At 43.2% G+C, this 20,860-nt stretch overlaps 1 protein-coding gene across 1 annotated transcript; it reads right to left on the bottom strand.

Moving 5' to 3' along the window:
* Positions 1-22: 22 nt before the first annotated feature.
* LOC140137493 (PIN2/TERF1-interacting telomerase inhibitor 1-like) lies at positions 23-20,551 on the bottom strand. The gene is made up of 5 exons (XM_072159210.1): positions 20,398-20,551; positions 5,864-5,986; positions 4,219-4,405; positions 2,688-2,802; positions 23-1,093 (listed from the first exon to the last, which is right to left on the bottom strand). Exons 1-5 carry the CDS (start codon positions 20,468-20,470, stop codon positions 548-550), a joined length of 1,044 nt encoding a protein of 347 aa, XP_072015311.1. The 5' UTR covers positions 20,471-20,551; the 3' UTR covers positions 23-547.
* Positions 20,552-20,860: the final 309 nt, after the last annotated feature.

Here is a 20,860-nt window from a genome sequence, read left to right on the forward strand (position 1 = left end):
TTGCCAGGGTGTAGTACCCCTTAAATGTCAAAAATATCATTTTTTTATAATTTGTCATAAAATTTGTATTATATCGCAAATTAAAAAAAAAATTGATATCATACGGATATTCCTCATATTCAGAATGCAATTTGGCGTGTCTGATGTGCTCTTAGGTCCAACAAAAATACTGTGCAAATGTCGCTATCCGAGTCCTCAAATAAAAAAAATCTGATTTTTCTTTTATAAAAAAAAAATAATCAGCAACCCTGGTAGGGATCTTTTAGTAAATATATTTCTTGATTATTTTCTGTACACCACAACTTTTTGAATGCAAACCATATTGAGTTGGAAATCAAAGATGTTTGTAAATAGCTCTCTTCCATTGGGGTTTGTAACTCAAATCTGACCAATTTTGGTAAATACAGGTTTGATAAATATAGCAATGTACGTACATTTTTACATTTAATCATTTTCTTTCAGTAAATTTATTCAATTATTTGACAATTATAAGCTTCAGATACCAACTAAAATATATCATTCTATACTCTTTCTCTTTTTCTTCTTCTTACTTTTTTTTACTACTTGAACCCGAGATATTTCTTTCTTCTATTGAAACTTGTTCCAATTCTTCATCTCTCTTTTTCCTTTTACATTTCTTCTTTCTTGGCTGGTCGTCTTCTAGTTCTATACTTACTATATTCACTCCTTCTTCGCCACCCTGATCAACGGAGACATTTTCTAGATTCCTTTCTGGTGATTTATTTGATTTTACTCCATCCACATCTGTTCCTCTGTATGTTAAAGATACATCATCATCCTTACTATCATCAAACTTTCTCTTGCTCTTCTTCTTCTTCTTTTTAGTTTTGCTTTCCGAACCACCATCATCTTCAACTGAATCTTCGTCCTTACTGTCCTTCCCATCACTTTCACTGTCCTTAGTTTGTTGCTGCGGCAAGGGTCTGCCTTTTTTAAGTTCAGCCATCTTTCTGGCAAAGTAGTCCTGTATGCTGGTGTTTTGAACAATGGTTGTGACACCATGAGACGTGTCCTCATGTTCATCTTCTTTGGTGGCTTTTTCATTCTCACTTTCGCTGTCAGAATTGTTGGCCTGTGAGAAGTAATTAAAAATAAATGTTCATTGATCAAATCTTCAAGTCAAACAATGTCAAGAAATGGAATACTTACAAATTACGACACAACAACACTCCTTTTTGATTTATTCCTGAATGTTTCTTTTGGACTCACTCAATGTTTTACATACAACCTTCTTTAAAATCTTATTTTAAAAGGAATGCAAAAATGATGAATTACATTAAATTGCATTTAGCTCCTTCCTTTTTACATTTGGCCTGACACATCTTGGTTAAAGCGAAGTAAGAAATAGTATATTATAATTAGGGAATGATCACCATTGGGTTTTCTTGAACGTGCAAATCAGTGGCGCAGCATGCCCCATCAATTGGAAATCCCATAAGAAAATTGGCGATAAATTGCTTGTGCCCTCCCATCAGACCTGGTACCTCCCCACAATCATAGTCGGTGCACGCCACTGGCGCAAATAGCATGTAAACTCCTCAACAAAAGTTTGGAAAGTTTTTTGAAGTATCTGTATCTCCAATTATTTGTGACATATTCATATTGTGTTGCATATCACTGGATAGCTACAATACTCCCCTTTACAATGACACCCCATTTGAAACAACAACATTTTTCACGGCTGAGTACACGCCTTGTGAATGTAGTGGGATCTCAAAATGAATTTGCCAAATTGACCATTATTCTGTGCTCAAACAAACCTAGCCACTAACCTCAATAGCGGGTGGAAAAACCACAGGCAGCCACAATAGTCAGGCACCTTCTCCTCATGCTGCTCACCGACCTGGTTACACGTTACTGTGGGATGGAATTCCATTCTTCCACAAGGATTAAATGCAGGTCATTCAATGTGGTTGCCTATGGGCTTCTTTGGCACGCACAGCACGATCAAGCTGGTCCCACAAGTGTTCAATCGGGTTGAGGTCTGGCCCCCGGGTCTGGCCTGATTGCAGGCCAGTTTGACTCTACTCCCATATTCTGTAGGTAGTCGTTGACTACCGTGGCTATGTGGGCGAGCGGTGTCATCTTGGAGGATTGCATTAGGGCCCAGATTGTGAAGTTATGGGATTGCAGCTTCCTGCACAGAATAATGGTCAAGTTGGCAAATTCATTTTGAGACCCCACTACATTCACAAGGCATGTACTCAGCCGTGAAAAATGTTATTGTTTCAAATGGGGTGTCATTGTAAAGGGGAGTATTGTAGCTATCCAGTGATATGCAACACGATATGAATATGTCACAAATAATTGGAGATACAGATGCTTGAAAAAACTTTCCAAACTTTTGTTGAGGAGTTTATATACGTGCTCACATACTTTAGAGAACCCCTTGAAGTCCATAGTCCAGAGAATACGAAATCGTGAAACCGATCATGTTCAAATACCCCATGATTTCATATAGAAAATATCCAATATTATAACATTTCTTCTTGGCTTTCAGTGGTCCGAATTATTTTAATACACTTATTTCTCATACAAAATGAAAACGAATGACTTGTTATATTTGGAAATAATTTGTTGAAAATTTCACCCCTTCAGTAAAATGCTTGACAAAAACTCTGCTGTCAACAACTCCAACTATCATAAAAGTGGGAGCAGGTACTCACCGATTGTGTTCTTGGTGTAGTTGGTGCAGACTTAGTTGCCCGTACTCCCAAGATGCAATTGATATCTGTGGCACCATACCGAGAAAAGTCCTTGCCTCTTGTAAACTTCTTGTAACTGTGGTGAACAAAACAATGTAAATATGTAAGGATTTAACACTTGCTACTGAGAGGATCATATTTATTATTCAAAGCACAAGCCTTGATTACGTTGTTGGGCAAGAAACACCTCCTATGTGACATTGGCCGCTGAACATGTTCAAGCACTCTAACCACAGTCTTCAATCAGTTCATTTTATACTACATCTTTTTCAATCAATCAATCATTACAATTTATATAGCACCTAAGACAGTTAGGCACAAAAGAAACTGTTGTACTTAATCAAGTTCAAAGATATGACATTTCAATTTTTCAAGTCTTTCAAAAATGTAAATGGACTATATAGTGTTTCTTATGTATTCCGACAGCTGCTTCCATTTACGAGGAACATAACAAGAAAAAGCTCAGTCGGCGAATGTAGTACAATGAGCTTGTTTGGTAGTCCCTTTTCCAAACTTTGTTTGGCGACAACAAAAATAAATCCTCATTGAGGATTTCAAGCAACAGGTTTTGCAATATGTATGCTCATTATGTGAGAACAGTTCATAATTGTTAAACATGGAGAGTCCAGGGGTTCAAATTCCCAATCAATTGCGGGAACCTGTTTAGGTTCTCGTAAAGGGCTTTTGCAAGAACCTTTGGTTCTCATCAAAACCAGGCTACATAACATGCGATCTGAGACTTGGAAGCTTACGAGAACCAATTTGGGTTCTCCTAGTTGTAATCCAGCAAGAACCTTCAGGAGAACCGGTTCTCGGGTTCCCCTCGAATTTGAATCCCTGCTGAGTCTGGACTTCCCTTGTATTTAAAATTTACAGAAGTATTTCATAATCCTAGCATCCTCTTTTTATGACATTTTTCAGTAGATATCCATGAAAAAAGCTTATCCCCCAAATTTCAGTCGATTCCGATTTTGCGTTTGCAAGTAATGCAAGATTATGTTTATTACACTGCTTTATAGCCAATGTATTGTAATTTCATTACTGGTATACCAGAACCTAATTCAAATTTGACACTATTTTTTTGCTATTTAAAATTTAAATTAAATGAATAAATCTGCAAGAATTTTTTTTGCATATAAACATTATGTAGCCAAAACCAGTTCTTAAAGGGGCATTTTGTGATCCAGAGCCTCAACCCCTCCCCCACTTTTCTGAAAAAAAAGTTGAGATTTTATACCATCGGAAACCTCTGGCTACATATGATTATGTGCGAAAGATTTCTTGCAGATTCATTTGCATGATAAATATATCATCAAATTTGTATTTACGTTCTGCTAACACGTGATGTATAACTTGCAAGCGCAAAATCGAAATCAACTGAAAAGTTGGGAACAAGTTTTTTGGCGGATATCTACTGAAAATGTCATAAAAAGAGGGTGCTAGAATCACAATATACTCCTATAAACAAAACACCACTGATTTAAATGCTTACTGTACTCTACTCCTGGACTTCTTTGATCTTTCCTCCAGACTCTTGGAAGTGGCGTCATCTGACACTGTTGCTTTGTCTTCATTGCTGTCTTCTTTGCTATGATCTTGGTTCAGCGTAGCCAGAATGTCATTGAAATCATCTTGGTGTGCGATCCAATTGTCGTCATGGCTTGGAGTACAACCAACGCCTAATAAAATGGTGTAACAATGGGATTCATTATACTAATACTCTGGATTTCAGAAAAATAGAACAGCACTAAAGTTTTGTTCTACTAATGGGTTTGTTCTACTAATGGGTTTGACAACCAGTCTACAAGCATTTGTGGTGTGATCAAGCAAAAGCAAAATCAGTCTGAAGTAGGCCTGTTATCGACTGATTATTGTTGATATGACCCTAAATCCGACATGTCAAAATAAATTGTCCTTTTTCAACACTTTTCGACACATATCAAAAAGAAAAAAACAAAATGTCTAAATGATCATGATGATGGCAGTCATTGCCCAAATACAGCAGAAACAGCAAGAAATAGAAACGTGTGCGTGCAGATGTAACATTGACACCGTGTACTTGTTACATCATGATTTAACCTTTTCTATTCTTGCTGTTTCTACTGTATTTGGAGTGACACCAACTACCATAACAATTTTGTTTCTTGCTGCTTTGTTTGTCTTTTAGATAGTACATTATAGTTATTTCACATTAATTACTTTTAAATAAGGAAATATCATGTAATGTTTAATATTGATATGGTGTTACTGGTGTTACATAGAAAATCTTCCTTTCCTTTCCTAGCATTTCAAGACCTACATAAATAATAAATCCAAACTCACTTTGTGTACTATTCACAACATGCACAATGCAAAAGCTTTTGTTGTGGTAGTCAGTCTCCAAAAACAGTGCTCAGAAATAGCAGAAATTAAAAATGTGATTGTGGTTGTGGTGTCAATGTTAGTTGTTACGTCTGCATTCAAAATGTTCCTATTTCTTGCTGTTTCTGCTGTATTTAGGCACTGACTACCATCAGAAAGGCATTTCTAGTTGCACTGTTGTATTGTAATTTAGTACACATCATTAATTTAAGGGGGTACTACACCCCTGGCCAATTTTGTGCCTATTTTTGCATTTTTCTCAAAAATTATAACGCATTGGTGACAGGTAAGATACAACTACTGCACTGAAAATTCAGCAACTCAAGGCAAGTAAGTAGTTATTGATTTGTCTGTGCTGAAATAAAATTTCCAGTGCAGTAGTTGTAGTCCTTGCCCCTATAATATACATATCTTACTTGTCACCAATGCGCTATAATTTTTGAGAAAAATGTAAAAATAGGCACAAAATTGGGCAGGGGTGTAGTACCCCTTAAAGTGTTGGAAAAATGTAAAAAAGAGAATGCAGATGTAACATTGACACTGTGTCAAACAGCAAAATGAGACATTTTTGATAATATTTTTGTTAGCCTATAACTTTAACATAATTTAAAACGTTCTAAAACACTTGCACACCCTTAAGTAAATGTTATATTAAATAACTGATCCAAATGTAATGATACTTTTAATGATATGGTCCATTAACACACTGTGTCCCAACCTAGTGGAATTACCCATCAGTTACTGCATGCTTACTTGAGAGTGTAGATCTTACTTACCCAATGTGTTATTCTTGAGGGACACCTTGATATGGTCAGTCTTGCCGTCTTCATTAGCACCTAGTCCCTTGCCGGACTGCCAACCCATCTTCTCCAACATGCGTTTTCCAAATTTATTCTGATCTGTATAAATGTACAAAGAGAAAAAAAACCATGTTATTTGGTGTGTGTGGATCACAAAATAATATCTTCCAAACAAACACCCCAAAGATTTATATTCCTTCATGTAATTTTACACAAAATTAGGGTTAGGGTTAGGGTTAGGATTACGCTAAATTGCAGGAAAGCGTGCCAATTTAAGCTTCCTGTAATATCTATTGTACATAACATACGAAGTCACAAACTTACAAACTTCAATATGCACTTCAAATACAGCAGACCAGCTGTTAAGGGGGTACTACACCCCTGTGGTAAATTTGTGACTATTTCTGCATTTTTCTCAAAAATAATAACACACTGGTAACAAAAGTTATGTATATTATTGGGGCAAGGAATCCAATTACTACACTGAAATTTCAGTAACTCAAGACAAGTGGTTCAGTATACATGTATATGATAGGAAATGAGCAGCGTTCGAAATTTTGGTTGTCCGGTTGCCCGGGACAACTAAAAAAGTCGCCGGACAACCAAAAATACTGATTGGGTTGTCCGCCGGACAACCATAAATGTGTAGCCAAAACTCACCTTTGTATGTGTATCTTTTAGCTGGTAATATACGGACAACCAAAAACTTAGACGGACAACCAGAAATTGTAACCTGGTTGTCCGTGGGACAACCAATTATTTTTCCTTAATTCGAACACTGGAAATGAGGTACATACTAACGGTACCTTATTTCTTATTTATACATGTACATGTATCATAAATAAGGAACCGCTTGTCTTGGGTCACTGAAATTCCAGTGTAATAATTGAATTCCTTGCCCCTATAATATGCATAACTTTTGCTACCACTGTGTTATTAGTTTTTGAGAAAAATGCAAAAATAGACACAAATTTATCGAGGGGTGTAGTACTCCCTTGATTATTACCGATCTTGTAGAATAACTTACATAAGACAGCGTTCAAGCTTTGACTTGCGTTTGGCGGACAGAATGGTGGAAACTTAAAGTGAAAGATATCCTACTTAAAGGAACATTTTCTAGGGTGAAATTTTGTGTAGAAACTGAATCTGACATAAATAATCATCAACTTGAAAATTTTCCCCATAGCACTGTACAGGCATATTTCTGCCCAAAACCCTCAAATTTGAGTGAAAATATCTGAAAAAAAAATAAGTCCTTCAAAATGGAGATGCTTAGGCCTAAACAAAAACATGTTGCTCTAGAGAAATGTATTGGTACTGTAAGAGCAACATGTTCTTTGTTTAGCCTTATACCTCCCAGTTTTGAAGGACTTATTTTTTTATTTAACAAAATCCATTACTTTTTTCACGCCTTCAAAATTCTTAGGGGTAGGGGTAGCATATTGCAAGTTTATTTTCTTTTCTGTAAATCTAGCTTACATATTTGTTATCACCATTTAGCTATTGAAATACTGAGCAAAAAGACACTTAAAACATCCCTATAGCTCATACCTTTGTGGAGATATAGCCTTTTCAATTCGAAAATGAGGCGAATATTATACTTTTTTCCAAATCAATTGTCACCCGAACCTTTGAGTTTCTACCCCTGCTATGAAAATAAAGAAATATATGGATCCCATTCAATGCTTTTAATATCACAATTGAACCCTTGTTACACACTTAGCATAGAAAATTAGGCAGTATTTGAAAGTTTTCATGTTCATACACTCACAGGAAATTAGCATGTCAACATTTTTGTCACGCCAAAATGGCCATTTTCGGCCAAAATTGGACCAAAAAATGAATTTTTCTCAAAATCAGTGAAAAATAGTCCCAAACAAAAATGTTTGGTAGACTCATAACCGGTGCGATCTTACCTTTCCGATGTTGATTAAGATACTTCTTGCATCGATCCCGAGATGCGGAAAAACCAATAGTCATTTTGTCCCACATAAATGAATAAATAACAAAAACCCCGATCCCCGGTGGACTCACCCAAAAGGTGACGTCACACCATATGATCGCCCTTATCCGACTTGGGATCCCCTACTCGGACCAAACTTGTAGGGGTGGCGGGGTCGGGATAATCAACATCGGAAAGGTAAGATCGCACGGTTATGAGTCTACCAAACATTTTTGTTTGGGACTAGACTCAGTACACCGGTCGATCTTACCGCTTCCGATGTTGATTAAGATACTTCTTGCATCAACATCTGAAAGATCGATCTAGCAAGTAACCGACGGATGGAGGTACAAGATTGGTCAGCATCAGATCAGGGATCGGGAGCGGTAACGATGGTTTTCGCGAGGTCAGAAATTATTTTCCCCCAACAGTCGGGAAACAAAAAAAGACCACGCGATCACAGACATAAACCTCCTTACTTAATAAGTTTGGTGGTTAAGAATAGCGACACTGGTTCTTACCATGCTGAGTATTCTGTATAGTCTGAAAACCTGGTACCCGTGACACCACCGTATTATGATCGCCGAACAATGTCCCGGTAAACCTCCGCCCGTCTCTGATTACTAACGTAAAGCGGAAGTATCGTAGAGAAGGGCGAAGGTGGCTTCCGGGACACCGCCTGCTAGATCTCCTCAAGGGACAACCGAGCGGTATACCCAAGATGATGAGATAGCTCAGGTGTCGAGTGGGTCGTGGGACGCGAAACCTTCGCGATCCCCGGACCCCACCAACACCTGGACCAGCCATTGCGACAGCGGCTGGACCGAAAGGCTCTGTAAGGGTGATGAATGCGGTCGTGAGTCCTCGCAAGGCTTGTGTTCGGAAGAAATAGTGCTGCAGCGCCTTATCGGACACCCCAGCCTATCTTTGGCTTCAGCGAACCTTGCCCAACCCTGGGGATTGGAGAGGGCGAATGTCGGTATGCACCGCGCCGCTCAGTAGTCACGAGAACAGAGCGCCGAAACAGTGTCGCTCCAGTGTTTGTGAACACGGAAGCTAACCTCGAGACCGTGTGCAACTCAGCACCGCCGCCCCGAAGCCAACGCCAAACCGAAAGCCATCTTGAGAGTTACGTATTTAAGCCGCTTTTGACGGAAGGTCAAAAGGGTGACCCTTAAAGTAATCTAAGACTGTGTTGGGATCCCTTAGGAGGATCACTTTCCTTTTGGTAGACACTGCGTTGAACATACCGTCGAGGCGTAGACTAATAAGGTAACCATCGGCTATGATAGTCGACCGCCTCGAAACCTCGGTGAATGGAGAGGACAGCTGACTTATAGCTGGCCCCAGTGGCCCGCTGAAGTCTTGCTTGGAACTTTTCTGTCAGAAGCTCTGGAACTAGCAGCACAGAGGCTCTAGCGGGGGAGCTATTTGTCTCATTGCACCAAGCGTAGTATGGAGCCAGACTCTGGCTATACGTGCACGGAGGGTAGACTTCCGTCTAGCCCCGGCGATGAGAAAAACAGCTTCTGATGAAAAGTATCCCTCCGCTGCGTGTTCCCTGGTAAGGGCCATGCAGCTAACTGCAGGTGCTCTAGTGATAGACTGGGTACCTCCGCTCCGGGCATCCGGAGTAGATCTGGTACCTCGGTGAGTGCCAGCGGTCTTGCCGCTAGCAGAATGACAATGCAGTCTTCCCACCCGATCTTGGCCACCACCCTCATGAGTAGTGAGATCGGAGGACTGCATAAGCTGTCATCCTCCCCAGTCTATGGACAGAGCGTCCACGGTGAATGCTTGGGGGTCCGTGACCCTTGAGCAGTACACCGGCAGTGGATGATTGCGATGAGATGCGACCAGATCTTTCGAGGGGTGGTACATCCCCTTGAAGATCGTCTGAGCGACCTGCGGAGCAAGGGACCATTCTGCTGGTCCCGACACCCTTCCTCGTGACAGATTGTGCGCGAGGATGCTGGTGACGCCCGCGATGTGTATCGCTCTCATCGTAATCTGCCTGAACTTGCACCACCCTATCAGGTGTCGTGCATGCAGGCTCAATCGTGGTGGCCCGGAGTCCCCTTGTCTGTTGGGGTAGGCTACCACGGTTGTGTTATCCGTCAGGACAACGGTATGTGATTCCACGATCACCTCCTCGTAAGCGAGGGAGGTTGATGTGAAACTCTGTCTCTATGGCCCCCATAGGCCCGAGACGGAGTCTCGTGGATGTGGACCCCCAGCCCCGCTTTTGACGCTATGGTCGTCACTACGTGACATACCGGGGTGCAGGAAACCTGACACCTTGGGTCAAATTGGGCTGATGGGTCCACCACCAGAGTTCCTCTCGCGCGAGCTCCGGCAACGGAACCGCGAGGGAGATTGGGTGACGACTGGGCCTGCAAGCAGGCTAGAAGGTGTAGTTGGGTAAGCCTAACGTAGAAACGGCAGTACAGTACGAGGTCTACCATACTGGCCATTAGGCCTACCACCTTCATCCATGCCACAGCGGGTTTTGCCCGAGACTCGCCAAGAGTCAGGCACACCGCACCATGGTCGTCACCCGCTCGGGTGAGAGCACCGCGAACCCCTCCGTGAGGGTGATCTGGGCCCCTACAAATAGTGGTGACTGCGTCGGGACCACGCTGGACTTTTTTGAGCTGATCAAAAAATCCAGGGTCCCGCACCCTACGGACTATCAACCCCATGAGACCCGTAGTCTTCAGTGGGGTGCGTCCGTATATGAGCCAAACGTCCAGGTAGCAACTGATGTTGACACCCCTGTGCTTCAGGTACGCTGCCACCGCTCTGACCAAGAGTGTTAAACACCCTGGGAGAGATGGACAGGCTGGATGGCCGGTATCAAAACTGGTAATTTTGATCCTGTACCTAGAAGCGCAGATGCCTCCGATCTTGAGAGGCGATTGGCATATGCAGATAGGCGTCCGAGAGATCTAGCGATGCTGTTCCCATGCCCCTGATGGAGCAGGCTAGCACCGAGGCGAGAGTCCCCATTCTGAACCTCTGGGCCTGAAGAACGTGTTCAACAGCCTGCGGTTCCGGATGGGGCTCCCGTCGCCGGTCTTCCTTGGAGCCAATGGCTCCAAGATCACCCGTAGAACGGGGGTAGACCGGGACAATCGCCCGCTTCGTGAGAAGCTGTGTGATCCCTGTCAGTAGTGCCCGACGCTGGGGGCCGTCTGACGGCACTACTGTGGACCTCTGAAATGTGCAGATGAATGTGGGGAGACTGGGTTGCCAGTCTGTAACCCCCACTCACCACTGACCATACCCAGGCGCCAAAGAGATGGTTTCCCACCTCTGGGTGAAAGCCATAAGCGGTGGAGTCCACTGGGAGATCCCCTGTGGAAAAACCGCTGAGCCCCCAGGAATGCTCTGCCCAGCTTCCCTTGGAAGAGCGCTTGCTCTTCTTCGGGCTTGCCAGCTGTTCCTGTGCTACCCTTTGCGCCTCCCAGAAATGGGTGCTGCAGAGGTAGTGGGCTCGGTACTGTTGGTGGTGCACGGCCTGCTGAAGTCGGAGCTCCTACCCATGGTAAGGGCAGTTTCCGACCTCTTCAGAGTGCTCCGTTGGTAGCTTCTTTGCACGGTCCTCCACCGTAGCGCAGAAGCATCCAAAGAAAAAGGACCCTGCCTTTCCATCGCTGAGCGATTGGAGTGGCAGGCCCCTCCCCGGGCGCTGAGTGGACACCCTATGGGCTAGGCCCATGGAGCTCTCGTTGAGGCTAGCTGTTAGCACCGCTAATAGGCTCACCTCGCGGAAGAGCTCAGATGTTGTCTGAGCGTGATACGCTTGACGACATCTGGGTCCCTCTCGGCTCCCCTCAGGTAGGTCCCGTGGTCCTCCCGCGCTACACGCAGAGGAAGCGCAGCACGCACGCGGCGCCATAGCTCTACTGAGCTCGACAGCCCCACGATATCTACCCGTGAGGTTTGCCGGGAATGAGAGTGGCGGCCCCTGTGAGGAAGCAGCAGCTGAGTATCCTACTGAAAGGATCCCTGGTCCTCCTCCATGGACTCCCCCTTAGGGGGTGTCCGGAGGAAGATCAGTGCTGTTGCTCCCCTCGCGCTGGGCAGCGGGGAAGGAGACTGTAGTGATGTCACTACCGGACTCAGCTTCCGACTCCTTTCCCTCGCCCACAGTATCCGTGATCATGCTCCGATGATGACGGTAACTGAGGACGGGCATCTGAAAGCGGGTAAGAAGGCATAACCACTGTGTGGCTCGCCGACTACCTGCCAGCAGAAGAGGGAGTACTCCCGCAAGACCCTGAGGTATCCGCCATGGCACCACTGGGTCCGCTTGCTCTAGCAGCCCTCGTCCTAGCGCTAGCAGCACGGGCCTACCCTGATCAAGATCTGGGTTAGCCCCATGCCGGCTGGCCTGGTCAACAGCTGATGTTGGTACTGCGTGGCCATCGCTAGGCGACACTTGCCACGGTGCTAGGCCGTGGAAGAAACACCCTGTGGCGGGTACCACGGGGCATACCCCGCCGGCAGCTGACCCTGAAAGGATCCGCCACCAGGGTAACCCCATGGTACTGCAGTACCAGCACCGCCTCCCCCCCTTGTTGCCACAGAGACTGTGGCGACTAAGGCGGGTGCTGCGGTACCGGTGCGGTATCAGCGTGGGTACCCGTGAGGGTTCCCAACTGTGGACCGCTGTACCCTCGCCACACTGCGTTCCCTGTTTTGGGGGATCAAGCTGTGTGCTGGCGTGGTACCGCGCTGTACTAGCGTAGGTGCCCGTGAGGGCTCCCGGCTGTGTACCACTGTACCCATGCCTCACTGCGTTCCCCGCAAGGATCAAGCCGTGTGTATGGGTACCCGCTATACCGGCTGTCCCTTGGCTAGAGGGAGCTTGCCTAGTACCACGGGTAGCTGAGCGTGCAGATACCCCGATCAATCACCTCGCCACCTGAATAGGCAGCGTCAATCAATGGAGCTATGCCCTGTTGATTTGACAGTGATCGATCAAGAGAGGGTAATTGACCCATTGACGGTAATGGATCACCCACGCTCCGCTGGCTCTCGAGGACATAAGTGGGTTGTTGATCAGCTAGGCTGTTCAAGCTACTTACTGTACCCTCTAGAGCTTCGCCCTAAGGTCGCTGTGTGTGGCGGACCACTCACGGCAGCTATGGGCGGGTGCATAGCGGCTACCACTGAAGTCAAGCCGTAGCTCGTCTTTGTAGCTGCCACCGAATGCACCTGGGTCGCTGTCCCGTGAGAGACTGCGAGCCCAACCCCTGAATAATCGCCAGCCAGTCCCTGTGGACAGCCAGCAGTTATTCTAGGGCCCAGGGTATCACTCGGCGGTCCCGCCATGGAACGCTGCCGTGTGACAACCCCAGTTGGTTCTGCTAAGACTACACCCACAGCGTTAGCAGCGGTATCGTCTCTGTCGCTGAACCCATGCATGCTAGGGTTCAACCCAGGCAAGCCCGGGTACCCTTGCATGCTGCCCGTCGCTGGCTACTACTGTGGCTGTTTGAGCCTGTAGATATGCCTGCAACAGACGGGTGTCCTCCTGCTAAAAACCCGTGAGGATTTTCGCTAGAGGACTGGTATCCTCCTGCTACAAACCCGCTTAGGGTTTTCGCTGGTGGTTACCGCTCTGCTGCCTGCTACTTTGCTCCGGACGTATAGTCAGTGCTTTCGCTGGCTGCTGAGCCTTTGGACGCGCTTAGCAGTCCCCGAAGGAACCGCCTGCTTGTCCGGGGACCGGAGCCCCTTAAGCAGACCTGCCATGACCCATAGGGGCTGTCACAGCAGAATCTACCGTGATCGACTGGTATCCTCCTGCTGCAAAACCCGCTAGGGTTTTCGCTGGTGGTTACCGCTCTGCTGCCTGCTACTTTGCTCCGACGTATAGTCAGTGCTTTCGCTGGCTGCTGAGCCTTTGGACGCGCTAGCAGTCCTCGAAGGAACCGCCTGCTTGTCCGGGGACCGGAGCCCGCTTAAGCAGACCTGCCATGACCCATAGGGGCTGTCACAGCAGAATCCACCGTATCGGCCTTACCAGTGCCCTTGGTAGATTTCTTCTTCGTCTTATGGCGATGACGGAGCCTATCCAAATCGTCAAGCTGGAACTCGGAGAGTCCTACGCCAAAGAAAGACATCTAGAAGATCGTGAGCACTCCCTGTGGGTGAAACAGAGCGGTGTGGGTCCCGCCCGTCACCAGGGAAGGGCAAGCCCGACAGGGCCGAGGCGAAGCGAGGAGAAAAGGGAGGGGGGCACTACCCCCCAACACGCGACTCAAGCCCAGTAAGCAAACCTGAGCACGGAGGCTGGTCGCTAACGTTAGTGGTAAAGTAAGGACTGGCTAACTTTATTACTAAAATGTCAGACGGGTCCCTACCAATCCCCACCGTATGAATATCTGATTAACTCGTCTTTATTGGACGGTAATGAAGACATAACGATAGAGTAATCACCCTAACATAGCAACAATAACCTACCGTACATGAAATACAATGTGTATGTACAAACATCTATTGTAACTTACAGGCTGCAATGGTTGTTTTACGTGGGAAACAAAATGAATGGCGCCAACGAAGCGGCCATTTTGAATTGCTCGTGTGTCCCGTGATACAAACGGAGGCACGATATGTAGCTAAGTTTTGGATCGTTTTTGTCACTTTTTCGCCAGAAAATGCCGTCAAAACTATCCTCAGCCGAACAATACCGGTGTGGTTTTACCTAAGGTGTGAAACTACAACCGTATATCTCGCCGTGGTCGAGAAATTGATACACAGTGCTATGAACAATCGATAGGCACGTCTGTGTCAGTCGGAGACCAAGGAGGATAAGGGCGATCATATGGTGTGACGTCACCTTTTGGGTGAGTCCACCGGGGATCGGGGGTTTTGTTATTTATTCATTTATGTGGGACAAAATGACTATTGGTTTTTTTCCGCATCTCGGGATCGATGCAAGAAGTATCTTAATCAACATCGGAAACGGTAAGATCGACCGGTGTACTGAGTCTAAGGGGTTTAAAGTGCCAAAATCTGAAAATATGTGACATTTTAGCCCTAGAAACACTTAGGTAATCAAGAATTTTGACTGTTTTCACCTCTAAATACTTTTTTCACACTTTGTCTGTCAAAGCTTGAATGCTGTCATAATCTTCAATTTCATGGAATCCCGTAGACTGTCCCACAGTCTCGGTTCGGTCCGGCCTGGATAATGGAACGATACATAATTACATAATAGCCTACCAAAATATGCCATAGTCCTTCACCCCCGATTCTAAATACACAGCCCAAAACCAATTCCTCTCTCTACACAAATTAGCTCAAAATGATGCCACTACACTGATCACACCTCCAAAATTCAGTGACCGCTCCCCACGCCGAGACTGCTCCGAAGTGTTAGAGATTTCACTTCCAAATATTCGTTCAACGAAGCCCGGTGATTCTGATGTCAATTACGAAAGCCCCGCCCCAATTTCAATTCAAATGTGGTAGCACAAAGCTATGCCGCGGGATGTGACCCAAGATCAGATGGGACACTTGTCATTGCTTGTCAACAACTGAGAGGTATTGAGCTCAAGTGGCACGCGTCTGATAGACCCATGGTACGCGCAATAATAAAAGGCAACCACTCGACTCGGACTTAGGCTTATTGTCCATATTGCGTGCGGTTTGCAAATGTTTGCACATTATTTATCTAGGGAAGCCTTTTCAAATATCCCCGCGCTGCCAAGCTGCGTTGATTGGTCGGATACAATGTCGTTGTTTTAGTCGCTTACACAAAACGTTAATGTAGTGAAAACATGGACGTGGTAATATAGAAAAAGATTGCGTGACTCCAAATCCGTAAAAGTGAACTCCCAGCATTTTGTGGGAACTGGAAGTCAAATTGCTTACAGACTGGGAGGGTCCATGTATTGGGTTGATTTTTAATGCTATGTAATCTACATTACCAGTCGCTTTTCCATGGACCCGAGGGAGGGTCTAGGAATCCCGTTGCTCAGAATTGCAAATGTCATTTTTATCTGTCAAATGCGCTGTGGATGTGCTCAGAGATTTTATGATATGCTTCATAAATCACAGGTGTGAAACTGACTTTATACCACTCGTTCGCTTTCGCAGAAAAGCGAAGCCTCCGGCTACCTCGTGGCACTGGGCATGACGTCATCATGGACGATTGGACGTACATGTACGTACAAAATTTCCGACGGACGCCTTATTTATATATAACCCGTTTTGTGATTGGTTGCAAAAACCATTCATCGCAATCGTAAGCCAATCAATGAACGCGACGGCCTTTTACGGTATGAATTAATGTGACCCGCCAGTAAAGTACGTCTAACCTGATTGGTTTACAAAACTACTTGAATAATTGCTAAGCCAGTCAGCATGCTCGATGCTTAACAACCTGGTCGTAGAGGTTTTCTTTTTTTTAAGAAGCGAATTCACGTTGTGATCCAGCGATCGAGTATAAATTCAGCATGACTTCTGCTCTCGCAGGTGCAATAACAATACATGGACACAATCAGTGACATTTACACAATGGAATAATGAATTATTTATGACATGAATGGGCTGGATTTTACGATCGAGGTAATGTTTTCGGCCTGTCCCTGCGTGAATATTGTTAGTTTTCAGCATCAAAGATACTTGCGATGACCAGTTTTTTGCGGACACTTTGATAACAGGTAACTTTTATAGGTCATAGGGTAGAAATTGTACGAAAATATACATTTTGTTATAGGCCTAAAATGTTTACAAAAATATATTGGTCCACATGTTGTGCATGTATTCAGTTGTTCGACGCATAGTCCTACTTCACAGTTTTTTAATTCCCTATTCATGTTGCTTGAATCACTCTATTGTGGACCATCCTTTTGATACATTGCATTAATTCCCTCAGAACAGGCAATACAGATTCCAGACAGATAAAATTTCCCTATCAGTTTTAGTTGCCCTTAACAACTCCAAATTGACAAGACATTAAATTCTATTTGCTCAATTGCAGCAGGCCACTTGAGATAATCAATATTGGTACTTGAATGGCATGGTTGGTTGGTTGGTCAGTGACTTCTGCTCATTGTAAGACTGACAGTAGCTGACAGTGTTGTAAACTTGATTGCATAACATTAAGGGGGTACTACATGTACACCCCTGTGGTAAATTTGTGACTATTTTTGCATTTTTCTCAAAAATTAATAATACACTGGTAACAAAAGTTATGTATATTATTGGGGCAAGGAATCTAATTACTACACTGAAATTTCAGTGAATCAAGACAAGCGGTTCAGTAAATATGATAGGAAATGAGGTACATCCTAGCGGTACCTCATTTTCTATCACAAGTTAAGTATCGAACCGCTTGTCTTGGGTCACTGAAATTCCAGTGTAGTAATTGGATTCCTTGCCCCTATATATAATAATTAATATACATAACTTTTAATTTGTTACCAGGGTGTTATTAGTTTTTGAGAAAAATGCAAAAATAGTCACACATTTATTGATGGGTGTAGTACCCCCTTAACTAAGATTGCCAACTTATATCCTTTGTATTTGAGTTGTCAAATTTATGGATTAGTTACTGTCAAATCAGACGATGGTGGACTACATTATTCACTGTGGCAACAGCCAATATCGTAAACAAAACAGACAATATGACGGCAACACTGCCTGGACATTGGACGCCCGTGCTGAGTTGTGTTTTTAGCTCTATTGGCCCGTTACAGAAAAAAAAATGCACAAAATATATTTCTCAGTGAATGTATAAATTTTCACATAAAAATAAATATTTTTGGATTCAAAATAAATGTGAAAAAAAAAAAAAAATTATAGCCGGGAGTGAGTGGGACTCGACCTCGGGACACTATGCACCGCAGGCGAGACCCGTTACCATTAGACCAAGCGAACCGTGATACACAATGGGGGAAATTTTAGGTATATCATAAACATACCGTGCGTTATTCATACAAAACATTCAAAAAACGGTACTTACAATGAGGTTCACTGGCGAACCTCAACGGATTTAGACTGATAAAATAGTGCTTAATAACATACGTACAGTTTTGGAATAATTTGAGACATTTTTGTGTTTACGTGTAAAACCAATGACAACGTCAAAATTCAGCCAATCTTGGCCGGCCCCCCCTGTGTCAAATGAAGTAAACAGTATATAATGTTAACAAAACATGCTGCTGCAGAACTCTATGCCTGTGTGTGTGTGTCTGAGGGCCGATGACCGGGCCGATGGCGATGACACACATTCGACCCGTGTACCATGACTGATGCATACATACAATGTAGGTATCCCAGGCAAACCTTAGTTAACACATTTGCTAGTCAGCGAAATTCGCCGAGACCGGGACCCAAACACAATGCATATTTACATAGAAATTTAGGTCGGTGAAGGAAAACAACATAAATATGTTTTCTACACTTCACTTGACCCAAATATATGATTTTTTATGGCGATAATCAAATCGCACAAGGAATTTTAGAGGGCTTTTGATAGCAATAAAATTAAAAAAAGCTGCTATCGCCATGAGACTAAGATCTAGAAACACCCCTAAATGCCGTTTTGGGGAATTTTGCTATCTGAATCTTTTTGATAAAAGTCAATCTTTGACAAGATGTAACTTTGTTCAGTTGTTACGGAAAGTGCTATGACAAAAATGTTTTCAGTTTTGGCTTTCTTTACTCAAAGGGCTTTAATTTGATATGTAAAATGGTGCAGTTTGATGGCAAATTTGAATTCACCTAGCATACCTATACAATGTACGTGCATGTGTATGTCACTCATGGTCTGTGTAAAAAACTGTAGTGTATAAACTGGGTTGGTACAATTTGTGACCCTACTTTTCATACCCGACTTTTCATACCCCACCTTACCCGACTTATTTTTAAAGTTTTGTTAGATATTCGCAGTTTATTCCGTTGGTAATCAAATATTAAGCCAATACCATACACATTTCCTTAATATTATTGATAAAGAACAGCGTTTTCAAGCATTTCCTCATCTCAAATTTCAAAGCCTCGTTCAGCCATATTTAGATACAAAATTGTGATTAGTATTGATGAGTTTTGAGCCCTGTGCAATTCTAATTGCCTGGACTAAGGGATTGTTCAGAAATACTTTTGGGGGTGGCAAAATGGAGGGTCAAAAAGTTTTATGTCTTCAAAAAGGAGTCAAAAAGTTTTTGCTCCTGATAGGGGCGGGGTCAAAAATTTTAACAAGAAAATACCAACAGAACAAGAACATACAACATTTCTTTTTGGAAGCTCGAAGACTTAACATTTATCCAGTCACATAAGAAAAGAGTATATGTATAATATTCCACTGATAATACCGGGTCAAAATGATGCAACCGACATTTTTTGCGTCTTTGCCCCGAAATTTATATTTTTCCACTGACCAAGAAAAATTACGCCCCTATAAACAAGTCTAAAGCCCCAAAAATCTTGAGTATGTGCCCAGATGTTTCTCTCAATTTCCCTTTCTTGTGTTATTTTTTATCTAATTATTGGTTCTAAGAATGAAACATGAAAATATTAGAATGCAAACAATGAAATTAAACTTCATACAAGTCACCCTATAAAACTTGCATGTTTCAGTGTAGGAAATAGGCCTAAAGGCCTATAAATTAAAAAAATGTACAACCATTAAACTTAGTGCATACTTGTTATAATGTAAATTGGGATTGTGATCGTTACTGCAATCATTAGTTGTTTTTTAAATGCTTGGAAAGGGTTGATCTAAAAGGTTTTGTATGTCCAAAGATGGGGGGTCAAAAAGTGTCAGGTTCTCTGGAAAACTGTGCACGACGTAAAAGCCCCGTGCGTTGATACTCAAACTGTTGAGGTAAGCACGTATATGGAAGGAAGGAAGAGGGGGTCAAAACTTTTTGACTCCAATTTCCAAGTGCCCCCCCCCCCAATGTTCTGAACACTCCCTAAACCTGGTTATAAAGTTTGCTCAAGCCAATCAATAAGTGTTTGCTTATAATATCACAATGCATTGACCAATTAAGCCTTGATATGCTAACTTGATTGAACTTGCTTGGAGCAACTGAGCGTTACACTGAAGTCAATACTCAATTAATCTCAAATGTTGGTAGCAGTGAAAGGGCTGAATAACATGCAATGACAATATTTACGCTTATAATGTCACCATGCGAGATCTTAATGCGACAGACCGATATACTTCCTCATGAAAAGGTAACTTATGAACGACTGGTTTGGAGATTATGGCTGCGCACGAGGAAGGGCGATGTTTATAAATAATAATTTCTAACTCATAATTTTTCACAAATTACACTGATTTAGCCTTTTCAATTCGGTAGACTTCATTTACACTTTATTTAGTATTCATTGAAATATCTAAAATGATTTATCATAACGATAAAAAGTTGGGTCAAGTGGGGTATGAAAAGTCGGGTATGAGAAGTAGGGTCACAAATTGTACCAACAAATTGTACCAACATTATTGTAATAAGCATGACTGTACATGTGTAAGCTTTTCTCCCTGGTCCACATGTCCAAAACAAGTCACAATATTTCAAGTTGCATAATATTATAGGCTTACCATCACTCCACATTCGGTTCCTCGGATCAAGTGAAAGTTTTTGCTTTCGACGAGGCTCAGCTAACATTGCCATACTCAGTGATTTTGAACCAAAATTGAACTAGGAAAACAGGTCACCATGTGGATGTCGCAACCATCGATGATCGAATTACGATAAAACCTGTCATGGGCGCTAATTGATACACGATACATGTATCGATACTGATCCCTAAATTCTAAAATTGAAAGGGCTCATCGCTCATTTCCATGATTTCGGACAATTCCGTGAATTTTTACATACATTTTAATGCATTTCCAAATTTTTTCCAGCTTTTGGCAACTGGAATTCGTTTTCAGGACTGCAGCAATAAACTTGGATCCAGACATTTATCCTGGACACCATGCTCGGGTACAAAAACAAGTAAAAAGGGTTGTTTTTCATCAGCATACAGCGCTGTATACCTGTTTCCGGGACCTGTTTATA

This window comes from Amphiura filiformis, chromosome 17 (assembly GCF_039555335.1).
Source record: "Amphiura filiformis chromosome 17, Afil_fr2py, whole genome shotgun sequence".
NCBI lineage: Eukaryota > Metazoa > Echinodermata > Ophiuroidea > Amphilepidida > Amphiuridae > Amphiura > Amphiura filiformis.